Genomic DNA, 15,526 nt, shown 5'->3' with positions numbered 1-15,526 from the left:
AAAAAGTTGTGCGTAATACATGATGTCATAGAGATTATCAGTTAGTATAATGCAAGGAAAAAGAAGACAATAGCAATTGATTAAGTGATCAACTTTACAATATAGTCTTTTTACCATCGTTGAAATGTCAAATTTGGTGATTAATATTTTAGATGAAGGTACATATGAGTATATTATAACCTACAATAAGCAAAAGTTAATTTATAGGAGATGATGATAGTTCGTCATTTCTAAATTGTGATGCTAAATTTAAGGGTTTTTATTAAAAAAAATGATAAAAAATGTACTATATTGTAAAGCTAGCCCACAAAAAGGGACTGATTTAAAATGCTTCATCAATCAGCTTGATTGACTAGGGTGGCCTCGCAATAAATCAACCAATGAAATTTTCATGAAAATCAATTCTTTTTGTTAAGGCAAAAGATATATATTGATACAAATTACAATAAGAAACAAAAGCACACACAATTGGAAAATTAAAATGTTTCTAAAAAATAAAAATAAAAACAAGAAATAGATAAATCGATCAATATCTGAACTTTGAAAAACATAAACATTTGGAAATTGAATGAGTTACACCATTAAGGTCACAACTTAAAAGAGCTAGCATGAGTTACCACATATATACCATCTCTTGGGGACATTTTTTTCAAACAAAAAAATTCAATAATTTTATAAATAATCGTATTAAGTATCAAGTGACTAACATAATACTATTCAAAAAAAGTGACTAACATAATACTATTCAAAAAAAAAGTGACTAACATAATATAAGTCATTTATTCTAACTCGCTTACATATATCACTCTTAACATTACACAAAATTGATACACAATTGTGTAAAAAAAACCGGCACACAAAAAAATTAAAAAGGAATTTAATTAAAACCAATGCAACACTCTGAAGTCTCAATCCAAGTACCATCTTTATGTTTTTCAGTTTTCAGATTTCCATGAAGACAAAGGTGGAGTATCATAGGTCTTCCAAGTAGCAATTCCAGCTACATATCGATCACCCTTAACACTATCCTCAGAGGCAAGGTGTTCGAGCTCAGTCATATCCTCGGGGCTTAGCTTCACAGACAACGCGCCAATGTTCTGTTTGAGGTTCTCAGTCTTAGTAGTTCCGGGGATTGGACAAACATCATCTCCTTGGTGATGGATCCAAGCAAGTGCTAGTTGTGCAGGGGTACATCCTTTTTTCACCGCCATATTAGTAACTCGTTCAAAGATGTGTTTGTTATGCTCAAGATTTTCTGGATGGAATCTTGGAAATAACTGAAACAGAGGAAATAATACAACAGATCAACATAAAACTGATATGCTGCTAAATATTACGTGATACAGGAGAAAATGTGCTGCAGGACTAGCATATGCAAATTTGCATCTAACAGACATAATGAAATTACATTTTACATGAAAATTCATATGAAGTTAGAACGACTTGAATTCAACATGGAATTACGCATTCATACCTGTAGTCGGGCATCCTCCTTTGAAAGGCTCTGAACCATCTTAGGCCCTGAAGAGAGAAAGCCTCTTCCTAGAGGACTGTAACATACAATTCCGATCCCAAGTTCCCTAAGTAATGACATGACAAAATTAGATTTGGAAATATTTAAGGATTTTACATTTTTTTTAAGAGATAATTATGCAAAATTCTTACCTGCAGGTAGGAATAATTTCTTCCTCCACATCTCTAGTCCACAATGACCATTCCAGCTGAATTGCTGTTATCGGGTGGACTGCGTGTGCTCTTCTGATAGTCGAAGCAGTTACCTCAGACAAACCAATGTACTTAATTTTACCCTCTTCAACTAATTTCTTTAGTTCTCCCATCTGAAATTATTTACGAAGAAATTATAACAAACTTTTACAATGATCCACTTAGTACACATGAACACATCAAGTTCTGATAAGGTATGTATTGTGGCATATTTTTAAGTTACCTCAAAAATTATATATATTAGGCCTTTGGTATCAACACGATGTTGAATATGTAGTTCTGATAATGGTAGCACGATGGTGCAAATGAACTAACCGTGATTTCAATGGGGACTTTGGTATCAACACGATGTTGATAATAGAGGTCGATACAATCAACACCAAGCCGCTTCAAGCTTCCTTCACAGGCAGCCCTTACATATGCAGGATCACCTCGGATTTCCATTTTTGTATCAACAACGTTGTTAATGCCAAATTTCGTAGCCAACTCCACTTTTTCTCTCCATTCTCCTTTTAATGCCTGTTCAATTCACAAGAATATCCAAGGTAGCAAAAGACTTAGTAAACCCCCCAACATCCACAATCACAAAGTACGCGTACAAGTTTTATTTATGCCAATCAACACTAATAATTTAGAACTACTCGATAGATCAAATCACCCATAAAAATAATATTAACACAAACTAGTGTATAGAAAATCCACATATCAAATTATGTAACAATGCAAATAAAATTCACCACCAAAACAACAACAAAGCCTCTGTTCTCAGTAGATTATTTTCAGTTCAGTTCAGCTTTAATAAGTTCAGTTCAGTTCAGCTCATTTCAATCAATGAGAACAGGCCCAAGAAGTCTCAAAATGATTTGTTAAGCTAACACAAAAACTCGTGTTTACCATATATACACAATAGAATTTTAAACATATATCAATATCTCAATTAAGTATGTATGTAGCAACTAGCTAGTACCTTGCCAAGGAGAATCTCATTGGTATGAGGTCCATACATGTCGGAAGTATCAAGGAAGGTGATGCCGGAGTTAATAGCATGATGAATAACTTGAATCATTTCTTCCTCGGGTTTTCGAGGTTCATAAAAGGCAGACATCCCCATACATCCTAGTCCTTGAGCTGAAACTTCTAAACCTTGAGAGCCTAGCTTAATCTTCCTAACAACCACACCTGCCATTTCTTGTGTTATTTTTTTTTGAGTTTCTTAGACAAGTTATTACTTGTTTAATTAATTTATTTTTTAGAGGGGTTAAATCGTGTTATTTATAGTGTAATAATGTACATAAAATCTAGGCAAAGTTGCTTGTGCGTAATAGATGAAGTCATGGAGATTTTAGACGATTAATATAAAAAATTAGAAAAGAATGATAATCTAAGATAAAAGGCAGTCAATTGATTAACTTTACAATATTAAGATATAGTAGTATATTATCTTCTTTAATTTTTTGAAAGAAGTATATTATCTTCTTTATAATTGTCGTTGAATTGTTGAAAAATGTCATATTTGGAGACTAGCAGTCTAGCATAAAAGTATATTTTAAAATATGGTAAGCCAAATTGATTTGTTCATTGGAATGGTCAGTCAAACATGTAAAAAGATGCATGGGAGGACAATGATTCGTTGGTTGTTAATTTTCTAACACAAATTATCAATAAGTATTGTTTCGGGTAAAACAATGTGGACCTTGATCGATCGATCCTTAGTCAAAGGGTTGAAGACACAACTTGGGCGGTCAACTCGGACCAAAGTTTTTCTGCACAAGAAGAGCACATAAACTAGTCTCGGGGTGTCCGTCTGTCCGATAATCTCCCCTCCAATGCCTAAGTCAGTACTAAATTACTTCAATGGAGAGAGTGTAATAGAGCTTGTGCAAGAAATAGTGCTTGTGGCTAATAATACCTTATTATGGTGGAATTTGGGGAATTTATACCCATCGGGTAGTGTGGGGCCCTTTGATACGTGTCAAGTTGTGAGCACATGGGCCTCTTCTATGGACTTTGATATGCCTTTGGGCTAGTTATGTAGATTTAGAAACTTGACTTATTGGGCTTGATGGCCCAATTGACATTTAGGGATCAAAATGGGATAGCAATCAAACAAGTACTACTTCCTCCACTAAATATTGGTCCTTTGTTGCAGTTAAGTAATATTTTATGTCTCACAAATAATACTCCTTTGCTGTAATTAATATTTAACATACAAATATTAATTAACCTTAAGCATGAAGTATCGATCAATTATTGGAGTTCAAAAGAGATACTTTTCCTGCCCAAATTTCATAGAAATTCACTATAGCATGGGAGTATTAGAGCAGTAGTTTAACACCCGTGTACGCATATTAATATTGAGATCCTACGCATGCTAAGCTACAAGAAGCAGGTTGTTTACAAAACTCGAGACCATGATGTAACCAAACACTTAGTCAAATTGTTACGACTAAAAATAAATATAGGAAGTATATGACACAGTAATATTTACAATAATTGGCTACATACAATCTTGTTACATGTAATTTGTAATTAACCAATATAATAAGAAGATTGTTCATTATTTTGTATTAATCTTGTAAGGATGAACAATTTTGTTTTAATTTATTGATCGAAGCAATAATAGTGTATAATGTTAAGTTGTGCTTCAAAGGAGCAATTAAAACAATTCATCATCCATGGTTGAGAAGATCAAGCTTATGTAGTTATGTCACTCAGTCACTAGATCTATACTCCGATGCCTTTGCCCTTGCTTCACTTGCATTTTAAGAGTCAAACTTCATAAAGTTTGACCACACATTCTGATTCAGTTATTAAAAAGAATAATCCCATTGAATCTTGTTACACTCATCATAGCATGTAATTTCATACTCCGTATCTACCTATTTTTCTATGTTGCTATTAGAACTGGTTATTGCGTAGGGTAACCTAATGGTAATAGGGTCAGGGCCAGTTTTAAAGGGTTTTAATGGACAATGCCTTTAACGGACAAGACCCTTATTTGGTAGGGTCAATATAAGTCCAAAATATTTTTCCAATTTAATAGACAAACATAATACTAGTAGATAAAGTAAAAGTAATTACATAGATAAATTTGTATTCATATATACTTGCTAATGGCTTTGTTCATTTAATTGATATTATGTTGGCCCGTCCATTATCAAACCGCTATTGACCCACAACCCGCATTGGTCCAACCCGCTATTGACCCTATAAAATGTGATCCGACCCACAATTGACCTACAATGATCTACCTAATAACAAGGTCTAGTTGCTACTAGGGCCTCTTCACATTTACTGAATTGAGCTGAGCTGAACTGAAATGAGCTTGACTGAAATGAATATTTTATGAGAGAAGGAAATTAAGAGCTGAATGTACTGAATTGAAATTAAGCTAAATTGAACAGGCCCTAAGACATAGTAAAATAATTAACAGTCGATCATTATTTCTTAGAGATCATAAAATAATAAATGAATGAGGCAAACATGCATTATAATAGGGGGGACTCGATATTTCAATAAGATATCCCCACTTATGTAATGCAGTGTCGATATTGTAGGGGATTGGGAAGTATGAATTCAAAGAATTCAACCTACAAAGACTTTTGTGGGGGCAAATAAACAAGAAGTGAAGAGAGATTACTCCCTTTGTCCCTACCAAGAGATGGATTTGTTATCAAGGGTTGAATTTGGGGATCATGTTTTAATTGATCATTTTGTTGGTACGTACTAGAGTAAGGTACATATGAATGAAACTTGTCACTCAAAACACGAAAGTAACAACTAATATAATCACTCGTTGTAACTTGTAAGGTACATTACGGGATGTATATATCACTCGTTGTAAGGTACATTACGGGATGTAAGGTCCATTAGGGGATGTATCTGTTTCTAAAAGATATTTTTGTTTGCCTCAACGGGAATTTCATTGGCATAAATAAATTTTCTAAAAATTGATAACATAAAGTTCCAATATATATGTATTTTTTTTTAATATAATATAGAAAATAAAGATATACAATTAAAAAAAAAAAAATTAGTATCTCTCAAAACTGCAGCCTAACTTGTCAGAAATAATAAAATAAGAAATTTGTCGTCTATCTAATAAGAATCCATATCGATCTTGCATGTTGTTTGGCTGTCAAGTGTACTGTTCTCGTGAGATTATATAGTTTGCACAAATATTTGCTTTCCTACAAACATGTTGTGATTAAAACGAGTCAAATTGGCCTGGCCAAGTATATTGTTCACATTGTCTCTAATTAAGTAGTTAAAAAATGAGTGTATGTTCGAATTTCAATTACCTTGCCAAGGAGAAATCTCATTAGTATCGAGGAAGGTGATAAGTTGAATCATGTCTTCCTCTGTTTTAGGAAGGCCATATAAATTAAAGCTGACATTCTCATGCATCATGTGAATATAATTTGCCCCCCTCAAAAGAAAAAAAATATCTTAACAAAAATAATATTTTCTTCATTCTTTTTTTTTTTTTTTTTAATTTTATTTTATATATATATATATATATATATATATATATATATATATATATATATATATATATATATATATATATATATATATAGATAGATAGATATTTTAACTATTGTTGTTATTGACAAACTCTACTTTAATTAGTTTTTGTAGTTTATTGATTAGAAAGCATATTTCTAAGTAAAAGTTTGTTAGAATCGTCTCACTATAATTCCAAAATATCGAGCTTTTAACACTAATTGAGTAACCCTATTGTACTGACAAACTAACCCCTTTAACACTGATCAAGTAACCCCTATTACACTAACGAAGTAACCCCAGCCACACGGTGTGACCAGCCACATATAAGACTTTGTGTTTAACAATATTTACTAATATTTACTAATTGATAATTAATGATAGTAAGAATATGAATTTTGCACTTTTATATTGACAAATCACAAATGTAATAAAAAGAAATGTATCAGCTAAAAAAACGAAGAAATAAATTATTAAAATAAACCAAATAAGTAAAAGAGTGAGATAAGTCCATGAAGTGATTAATTAAACAACTTTACCTTTTGACTTTATTAGTATTAAATGATTGACTCGCTATAAATTTAATACTCCTACTATAAAGTTATTAGAGGTCAAGTGAGTCAGCACGGGTAGATCAATGGGAAATTAAAGTTTCCCTAACTTTATTGCCACTTTATAGTTGGCAGTTGATGTCACTTTTTCATGAACTTCTTAGAATTAGCTACCACTACTATACTTCTCTTGTATACTATAATAAGTTACATAGAAAAAATAAACCTAATAAACACATCCAACGAGCTGAGAGCTTAGCTAAGCTAGCCATGGGAAGACCACCTTGCTGTGACAAAGATGGCATCAAGAAAGGCCCTTGGACCCCCGAAGAAGATATCATTCTCGTTTCGTACATTCAAGAACATGGTCCGGGAAACTGGAGATCTGTACCTACCAATACAGGTACATATTTTTATTTTTTATTAGGAGTAAGAAATAAAATAAAACTCGGTTGAGATTATCCTGATCTATGATTATTTCAGTTTTTCGAGTTTATTTTATGCTTTTGGACCGAACCTTATCATCAAAGTAGGTTTTTTTTTTTTTTTTTTTTTTTTTTTTGACCTCATTGTCATCATATTCTATAGTTTCTTATATTTCATAAATTTATGTAAATATTATTGTACATTTTGTAAAAGGGTTGCAAAGGTGCAGCAAGAGTTGTAGGTTAAGATGGACGAATTATCTTAGGCCAGGAATTAAACGAGGCAACTTTACATCTCATGAAGAAGGAATGATTATCCATTTACAAGCATTATTGGGTAACAAGTAATTTTCTAACCCTAAACATTTTTATTTTTTTAATTTGATGAAAACTTTAGTCATATATAAATTGTGTTTGTATAAATAAATTTATTTATTTCCTTCATTATTTTATGTTTAAGATGGGCAGCAATTGCTTCTTATCTTCCACAAAGAACAGATAATGACATCAAGAACTATTGGAACACCCACTTGAAGAAGAAACTTAAGAGGTTTCAATCATCTTTTCATCAAGAGCCACAAAATCCTCTAACCTCATCTTCTTCATCTTCTCTACACAATAACAAATCCATCAACGACGACAATAATCATAATCATAATAATAACTACGAGAATAATAGTGCTGATCGCAACAATATGCTAACACCACCACAACCACCATCCTCATCATCAACTTGTTATGCCTCGAGCACCGAGAACATCTCAAGGCTTCTCGAGAGTTGGATGAAGTGTTCACCAACTTCCAAACATAAGTTGGAAGTTGGTAACAATCACGACGACAACAACAACGACAACAACAACAATAATGATAATAATGATATTGCTCATGATGGATGTGTTGGTGACGAAGAAGATGATCAATTCGAGTCAATGTTGTCGTTTGACAACCTTAATAGTGATAATAAGGTTGGCATGGTCACTACTACTACTGCTTGTGACGACTCTACTGAGGAGGATTCTAACGAAGGTGCAAAGGTACACGAAAACATGGATTACATGGATGACGACGATGGAAATAATCCTCCGTTAACATTTCTAGAGAAATGGCTTTTGGATGAATCTACTACATCTCGTCAAGTAGCTCAAGAAATTTTGCGGCTACCATCTATTTTCTAATGAATTATGGTGTATGCAAAATTAATTAGCCTAAAGTAGTAATTATATATAGTTTAAGCTACATAAATTATGAATTGTAACGCATGATTATTAACAATAAACATGTTAATTAGGAGGAGATCGAGCAGCTCTTGCAAGTTGTAAAAAAATGCTGTAATTTTTCTTTAAATTAGTTTCTAATTGATGAATTAAATTAAGCTTATTATATATTATGATATTTTTTTTTATATGATATACGTTTATGTTAATGATAATGGACCCTATAAACGTTAATTACGTACGATTGCATGCATGTGGTGAGAGAGGGACCAATCCAAAATTTAAAGCCATAAATTAAAAATTTAAAGCAAGATGACCCTACATAAAAATGGCGTAATTAATTTTGAATGAAAGCTCCAATTAGCTAAAATAGTCGTCCAATTTAATGCTTGAGCCTGAAATTTCAGCTTTAAATGTGATTACTAATCTTGGTCCTTGATCATCTTGTATTATTGCAAATTCGGCTTTAATCGAGAAATTAGAAACATACAATAACGTCACCCCACCTACTACAACGGGGATAATAGTTTCAATAATAACAATCATTTTGAAATTACGAGTATTAATAATATATGCAACCCTTAAGCTTGAAAATAAGTATTATGGGTCGTTTGATAATCGATTATAAACTATGGTAGTGAGAATGAATTTATATGTAGATTTATTAAGAAAATCAATTGCATGATCACTCAAAATGACTCGTAAATTGTTTGTTTTTATTAGTAAGTTATTCTCACAGTCTCACGTAATACTACCTCCTAACTGGTAATGGAAAAATATGAAGAAAACACAAGCTGTGCTTAAGGATTGAGGTTGTCTTCCATACTAAAATACACTTAAACTTCATTCTCATTACTGCAATTCACTACTGTAATGAATACGAAAAGGATCATCAAAAATTGACGGGAATATTAATTTAGGAATGTGACAAAAACACAAACGTCCGATTGATGTGATTATTGTAGAATTACGTTAATCTTAATTAGGTTAATCCAAAACTTTAAAACAAATCCCATATGACTTTACAAATGATATAAAAATAATTTTTTAAAAAAAATAATTAGAAAAAAAATATATATATATCATCCAACTTGCTTTAATTTTATCACAATAATTCAAGTTAGATTAATAAAAAGGAACAAGATAAATAAATCATTAAGTACTTAGACTATAATTGGCAAGCTTTTTGAAGCATTTCTTGGCTTGAGAAACAATTGTTGGGCCAAACAAGGAGTTCTTGAGGAATAGCATTTTTTTAGAAGCCCAAAATAGTTTTGAGAAAAGGAGAAAACTTTGAATCACTTAAATTATACTTTTTTTTTTTTTTTTGACGGGACTTAAATTATACTTCATACTTCCTATTAGAGTTAATCTAATTCGAAAAATGATGGATAAAGAATTTTGAATACAAACAAGTGAACACATTATTTATAACTTTTGTACCTGTGAATCAAGAATACAACATATTTTTGCAATAGATTGTTCTATGATGATTGCCAAGAAGACAAAGGAGGGGTATCTGAATCCATCCAAGAAAAGGTTTTAGTCCAGGTTCTATCACCCTTCACATTATCAGCAGAAGCATACGACTCGAGTTCAGCCATTTCATCAGGTGTTAGTTTCACTGTCAAGGCTGCAATATTTTGGTTCAGATTGTTGATCTTGCTTGTGCCTGGGATAGGATAGACATCGTCCCCTTGATGATGAACCCAAGCAAGAGCGAGCTGCGATGCAGTGCACCCTTTCCTTGCAGCCATATCACTAACCCGTTCAAAAACGTGTTTGTTATGCTCAAGGTTTTCAGGCAGGAACCTCGGTATATTCTACAAGAATATTTATCAGCACACACATATACGAAGTATATAATAATGACAATAAAAGAAAAAGTGGGTAATAAATGGAGAAGAACACATAAAATTGAAAATAATAAGGGAATCACTCCTGATAACATCCAACTTCCACACCCAAATTAAAACACCATCGATTTACATATGCCAAACACCAAAACCTCTACAATTCATACAGCATCAGTGAAGATTTAAGGATGCAGAATGTCATACTCTTGGTTTCTGTGATGACATCAGCTTCCCGTTCCTTTCATGGTGGTTCTAGTTCTAATACTCCCATCTTCTCTCGTCCTATTATAGTAAATACAGAAAAAGGATGGAAAAGCCAACTATTCCACTAACTTATAATACTCTTATCATTATTTGCACTAATCTAAGATTACTCACCCAGATATTAATATGAAAAGGCAAACGGTGCAAAACAAATGTATAATAGTCTACAAGATTTGCAAAGGAAACCTTTGCTCAAAGCCATAATATACTACCCCATTAGCCATCACCCTCAACACCTCTAAAATGACTCCTGCCTTTGAAAGGTAGTTGAATGACTTGATTCTAAAGTCTAAACAGTCTAGCCTGAGAAATAGTGAAGATGCTCTTGATGTCTAATCCTCTATTTGCAAAGAGGCTGTTTTTAGTAGATTTTTGAGTCAAAAGACAGCTAAGAACTTCAAACTTCACAGCAATTGAATACACGGGACAATTGCCAGAGGTATATGATTTAGTCAATAGCCTATTGTAATTTGAAGTTGAAAATTTGCCAACTAGAGGCCTTTTTTCAAAATTGTTCAAAACTATCAACAGGATATGATGGGGAATTTTTTCAAAATATAGCAAGTTTACACAATAATAAAATGCTAGGAAGGCCACTATTTTTTAATGTAAATGCATTGAAATTTGAACACACCTTTCGGTAGTCACCTTCATAGAAGTTTTCAACCACCTTGGCTCCCAATGAAAAGAATCCACGTCCTAAAGGGCTATATGCTACAATTCCGATGCCTAGTTCTCTGTTCAACATCAACAATATGCTCATGTACTAAGATAAATAAATACAACTAACAACCATTATAACTATACAATATGGTTCCATGACTTCCAACCATAGGTGAGGAAGATCCTCCTGAATTCACCAAACTTATCATAATCAGTAGACTTTGTGCAGTTCTAAAAGAAAAAAGTAACAGTGGACTCACCTGCAGGTAGGCACAATTTCTTCCTCTAAATCTCGTGTCCACAAAGACCACTCCATCTGCACAGCTGTTATGGGGTGGACAGCATGAGCTCTTCTGATTGTCGTAGCAGATGCTTCTGATAGACCAATGTACTTGATCTTTCCCTCTTCAACCAATTTTTTGAGCTCACCTACCTGAAAGATGGACAGCAGAATCATGATAGGAGCAGCAGCCAGAGAGGGCAGCACAGTATTATTAACAAATATGATTTATATGAAGCATTAGACAACAGAATGTTGTGGTTTAATTAATAAATGAAGCCAACATGATGAACCAATTTTACTCGTAACATCTTACAAGGTTTAAATCAGTAGGACTGTTCATTGGCACAAAAGATCCAAATTTTTTGCAGCAATTCACCAAATAAAAAAACAAAAATACATGCTTGAAACTTGAGTGCAGAGGTGAGCTTCAACAACCCCACCCCACTCCCACTATTCTCTTAACCACCAATATTCATCACAGAAGAAGAAAGTCTCCCAATATACATTTGTATCTGTCACAGTTCACTGACGTTTAGTACAAGTATAATATTCAGCCGTTCAATATAGAGTAGGTCCTCAAACAAATAATCATTTTCATTTAAACAAGTAAATGTATCCCCCTAGGAAATTATTAGTGCAGTTTAGTTGCACAAATTTAGAGGAGCCAATGGCAGGTGTAACTTACATACTTACATAAGTTAAGAAAAATAATAATAATAAAAGGAAGAGCTTACAAATAAACTAGTCCAATAGCATATATAGAGATCTCAAATTTGAACCTCATTCAGTTCTTGCAAAACAGTAAACGGGTAACAAATATAAAAGTTAAAGTATAAATAGGGGAAGGCTATGAATTAGAGACATTCACATACTAACCGTTACTTCTATCGGAACACTGGTATCGACACGATGCTGATAATAAAGGTCTATGCAATCAACATCAAGTCTCTTCAAGCTAGCCTCACAAGCAGCCCTCACATAGGCAGGATCACCCCGCACCTCTATCTTACCATCAGCTGATATTAACCCAAACTTGGTAGCTAATTGTACCTTCTCTCTCATCCCTCCTTTTAGAGCCTGATTAATTAATCAAGAACATTAATGTCTGCAACAAAACTAGCAATAATATCATCATAAACAACAAAATGCAGGAGGATGTATGGCAAAACGTGTTGAAATTTATATACAACTTCAACAAACATGATGTAAAATAGCATTGTAAACTTTTGTGCCTAAGCAATACCCTATCCACGAGACTTGCCCCCCAAACTAGAAGTACTCCTCCCATCATAACTAGTCTCCTTTTACAAGAGGAGGACAAAAAGGAGGGAACTTGGTGCTTTTCCCACCAAGCTCACCACAAAAATTCTATCAGAATATTGTGTACAAGTAAAGACAGTCTAATCATAAACAAAAGTGTAAAATTTTGTACCCCAGCCACCACAGGACTAGATCTTCTTCGAGTTCTTAGATATCGATTATGCATTCGAAATAAGGGGTTTTGCAATTTTTTTTTTTTTTTTTTTGGCTAGCTTAGGAACCATAATATGTTGATATAGACTTATAGAGTATCCATATACAACCATCATACCAACTAATAACAACCCATCAATTTTTTTTTTTTTTTTTTGCATAAATGTTCAAAACCTTAGCCACAAAATACCAATTACATCAATCAAGGTTTGCAAACAGCTACTAAAAATATTAAATTTAATCAACCAAGAGCACAAAATGTGTCACATTTTAATTCCTGTTCTCAGACAAATTTAACAATATTGCTTAACCTCCAAATAATCTCCCCACAAAACAAAAAAATGGTTAAATAGTAAACAATTAGCATAAACAATCTCAAATTCTAAAAATAATATAAACAAAACAAATTGGATGAGAATCAGTAGCTAGTCCACAAAGTCAACCAAACAAACTCCACTAATTTTCCAATTACATGATACATTAACATCCAAAACAACCAAAAATATGAAAAATTGTAGCTTTTTCAACAAGACCCATCAATTTTAACATACAAAAACTACAATCAAACCCACAATTATTGCAAAAAGCTAAATCAATCTCAATTTTTAACAAGAACAATAAGGAAAAAAATGAAGAAATTGTACCTTTCCCACAAGAATTTCACTGGTAAAGGGGCCATAAATATCAGAAGTATCAAGAAAAGTGATGCCAGAATTAATGGCATGATGAATTAGAGCAATCATCTCATCTTCTGGCTTTGGTGGTCGAACTAATCCTGCACACCCAAGTCCTTGGACTGATACTTCTAACCCTTGCGAACCCAACTTCATCTTCTTCACTTCTGCCATTGATTTTAATTTTTGATGATTTTATTTTGAATTTTCTGGGTTTTCTGTTTCCAATTTTTGATGATTTTATTGGAGAAAAATAATTCCTTTAAAATGTGGGAGAATGAGAGAATTGTAGGCAGTTATGACTTCATTCATGACTTCACTAAATTGAATAATGATGTAGTGATGTTTGTAGAATTGTGATACTGGAAAAGTAAGAACAAAATAACAAAAGTCGAAAATATTTTTTAGTGTAACCCATATTGACTATCGAGTTCGGTGAGGTCAGGTCGGGTCTAATTTTAAACGTGAGTCATTCTAAATTATTATATTAATCAGATATTTTTTTGGTTGGTCGGATCAAGTATTGACACCTCTTATTTTCATACTACCTTTTGGCTTCTACCTTCATCTTCAATGATTATTTACCCGTTGTTATTTTTTACTTTGTTACTCAATCCTTTATCGATCAAGTTGAATTAATAAGAGACAAAAGTAATATGATCAAATGCATGTTATGTGAGAGTAAAATTGTGAACTTTAACATCGATTAATTGATTTTGGATGGAACAATTTTTGGACTTAATTAAGGTTAACATAATATCTTAATCATTAGAGATTGTTCGTGAATGTATCTAATTGCATTGTAACTTTACAAGTGATCAATGTTGAACCTCTGTGTTTGTATTTGTTGATTTTTTTTTAGTCTTTCTCGCATCCATTATAACATTGTATAAAAGTATTTACCATTGTACAAAGATAAAAGTCATTTACAATACTAGTAGATTAGAAATTTGAAGTTGTTAACATTTGTGTATAAAGGCCACCAAGCTGTTCTTGAAGCTGCACTATGATCTTCTCTTCTTCAGCAATTGTGTCCAAAAGCCTCTTATTTTCCTCTCTTAGCACAACAAACTCACTAACCACCTCCTCAACCTTGGCTTGAATGGCATCATCACTTAACTCGAATACACTCTCCACGGCTCGAACCACTCGCCATAAGCTCACCACCACCAACAATCCTCCTCCAACCCTCACTAAGGCCAGCTCTAACACCAATGCCACCACTACAACCACACCATCAACAACATAGCCTAGCTTCTCGAAAAATGCCCTCCCTAACCCTACACACAAAAGGATTGTTTTCAAAAATAAGAGGCCTAGAATTGCAATTCCTACCCAATGAAACCATGTTTCTAGTCTTCTTCCTTCCACATCTTTGCATTTGGTTGGTGTTAAAGAGGAAGAGAGCTCAATAAAGGATATCGCGAGATCAAATATTAGTAGAATAATCACGACGATGTGAGCTTGAGGGGATTCTAGGATATTCACTAGATGAAGTCTCCATGGTACAACATCATTGCTTATAAGATCATTAGTTGTGGTGGACTTGAAAGTTTTTTGTTGATAGTTTTCCCTACGCCTACACAACTTAATGAGACCTTGAATAGAGGATTCCGTGTTTGTAATGCAAGAATTTAATTTGGGGGGAGGGTGTGATTGCTCGATTTGGCTCGAGAAATTAGTCATCATATGGGTTGGAAAATCATATAGATATTCTGTCAATAAGTTACTATATAGTATCAAGAATTAGGCACAGGGATGACATTGATGTAAAATTAAATTAAGGTGCAAGAAAACTTTGGTTTATGCATGTATTGCTTTTTTATTACGTTGATGTCTTCTTTCTCTGCCAAAAGAGTAGTAGTATGAGGTATTTTAAAAGTTTAGAGATG

The 15,526-nt window shown here is 33.1% G+C and overlaps 1 protein-coding gene and 1 pseudogene across 2 annotated transcripts; one reads left to right on the top strand and one right to left on the bottom strand.

Annotated features, from left to right (window-relative positions):
- Positions 1-744: 744 nt before the first annotated feature.
- LOC145632403 (putative aldo-keto reductase 2) lies at positions 745-13,883 on the bottom strand (annotated as a pseudogene). Its single transcript, XR_014112568.1, has 8 exons — positions 13,605-13,883; positions 12,364-12,564; positions 11,465-11,637; positions 11,176-11,278; positions 9,885-10,244; positions 1,666-1,808; positions 1,475-1,580; positions 745-1,277 (listed from the first exon to the last, which is right to left on the bottom strand). The product of XR_014112568.1 is annotated as a putative aldo-keto reductase 2 (transcript).
- LOC145631197 (transcription factor MYB60-like) lies at positions 6,936-8,609 on the top strand. Its single transcript, XM_081683293.1, has 3 exons — positions 6,936-7,185; positions 7,422-7,551; positions 7,668-8,609. Exons 1-3 carry the CDS (start codon positions 7,053-7,055, stop codon positions 8,380-8,382), a joined length of 978 nt encoding a protein of 325 aa, XP_081539419.1. The 5' UTR covers positions 6,936-7,052; the 3' UTR covers positions 8,383-8,609.
- Positions 13,884-15,526: the final 1,643 nt, after the last annotated feature.

Source organism: Chenopodium album, chromosome 5, assembly GCF_948465745.1.
Source record: "Chenopodium album chromosome 5, dcCheAlbu1.1, whole genome shotgun sequence".
Classification (NCBI taxonomy): domain Eukaryota; kingdom Viridiplantae; phylum Streptophyta; class Magnoliopsida; order Caryophyllales; family Amaranthaceae; genus Chenopodium; species Chenopodium album.
The sequence above is the reverse complement of the archived record's forward strand: the minus strand, read 5'-3'. Positions and strand labels throughout refer to the sequence as shown.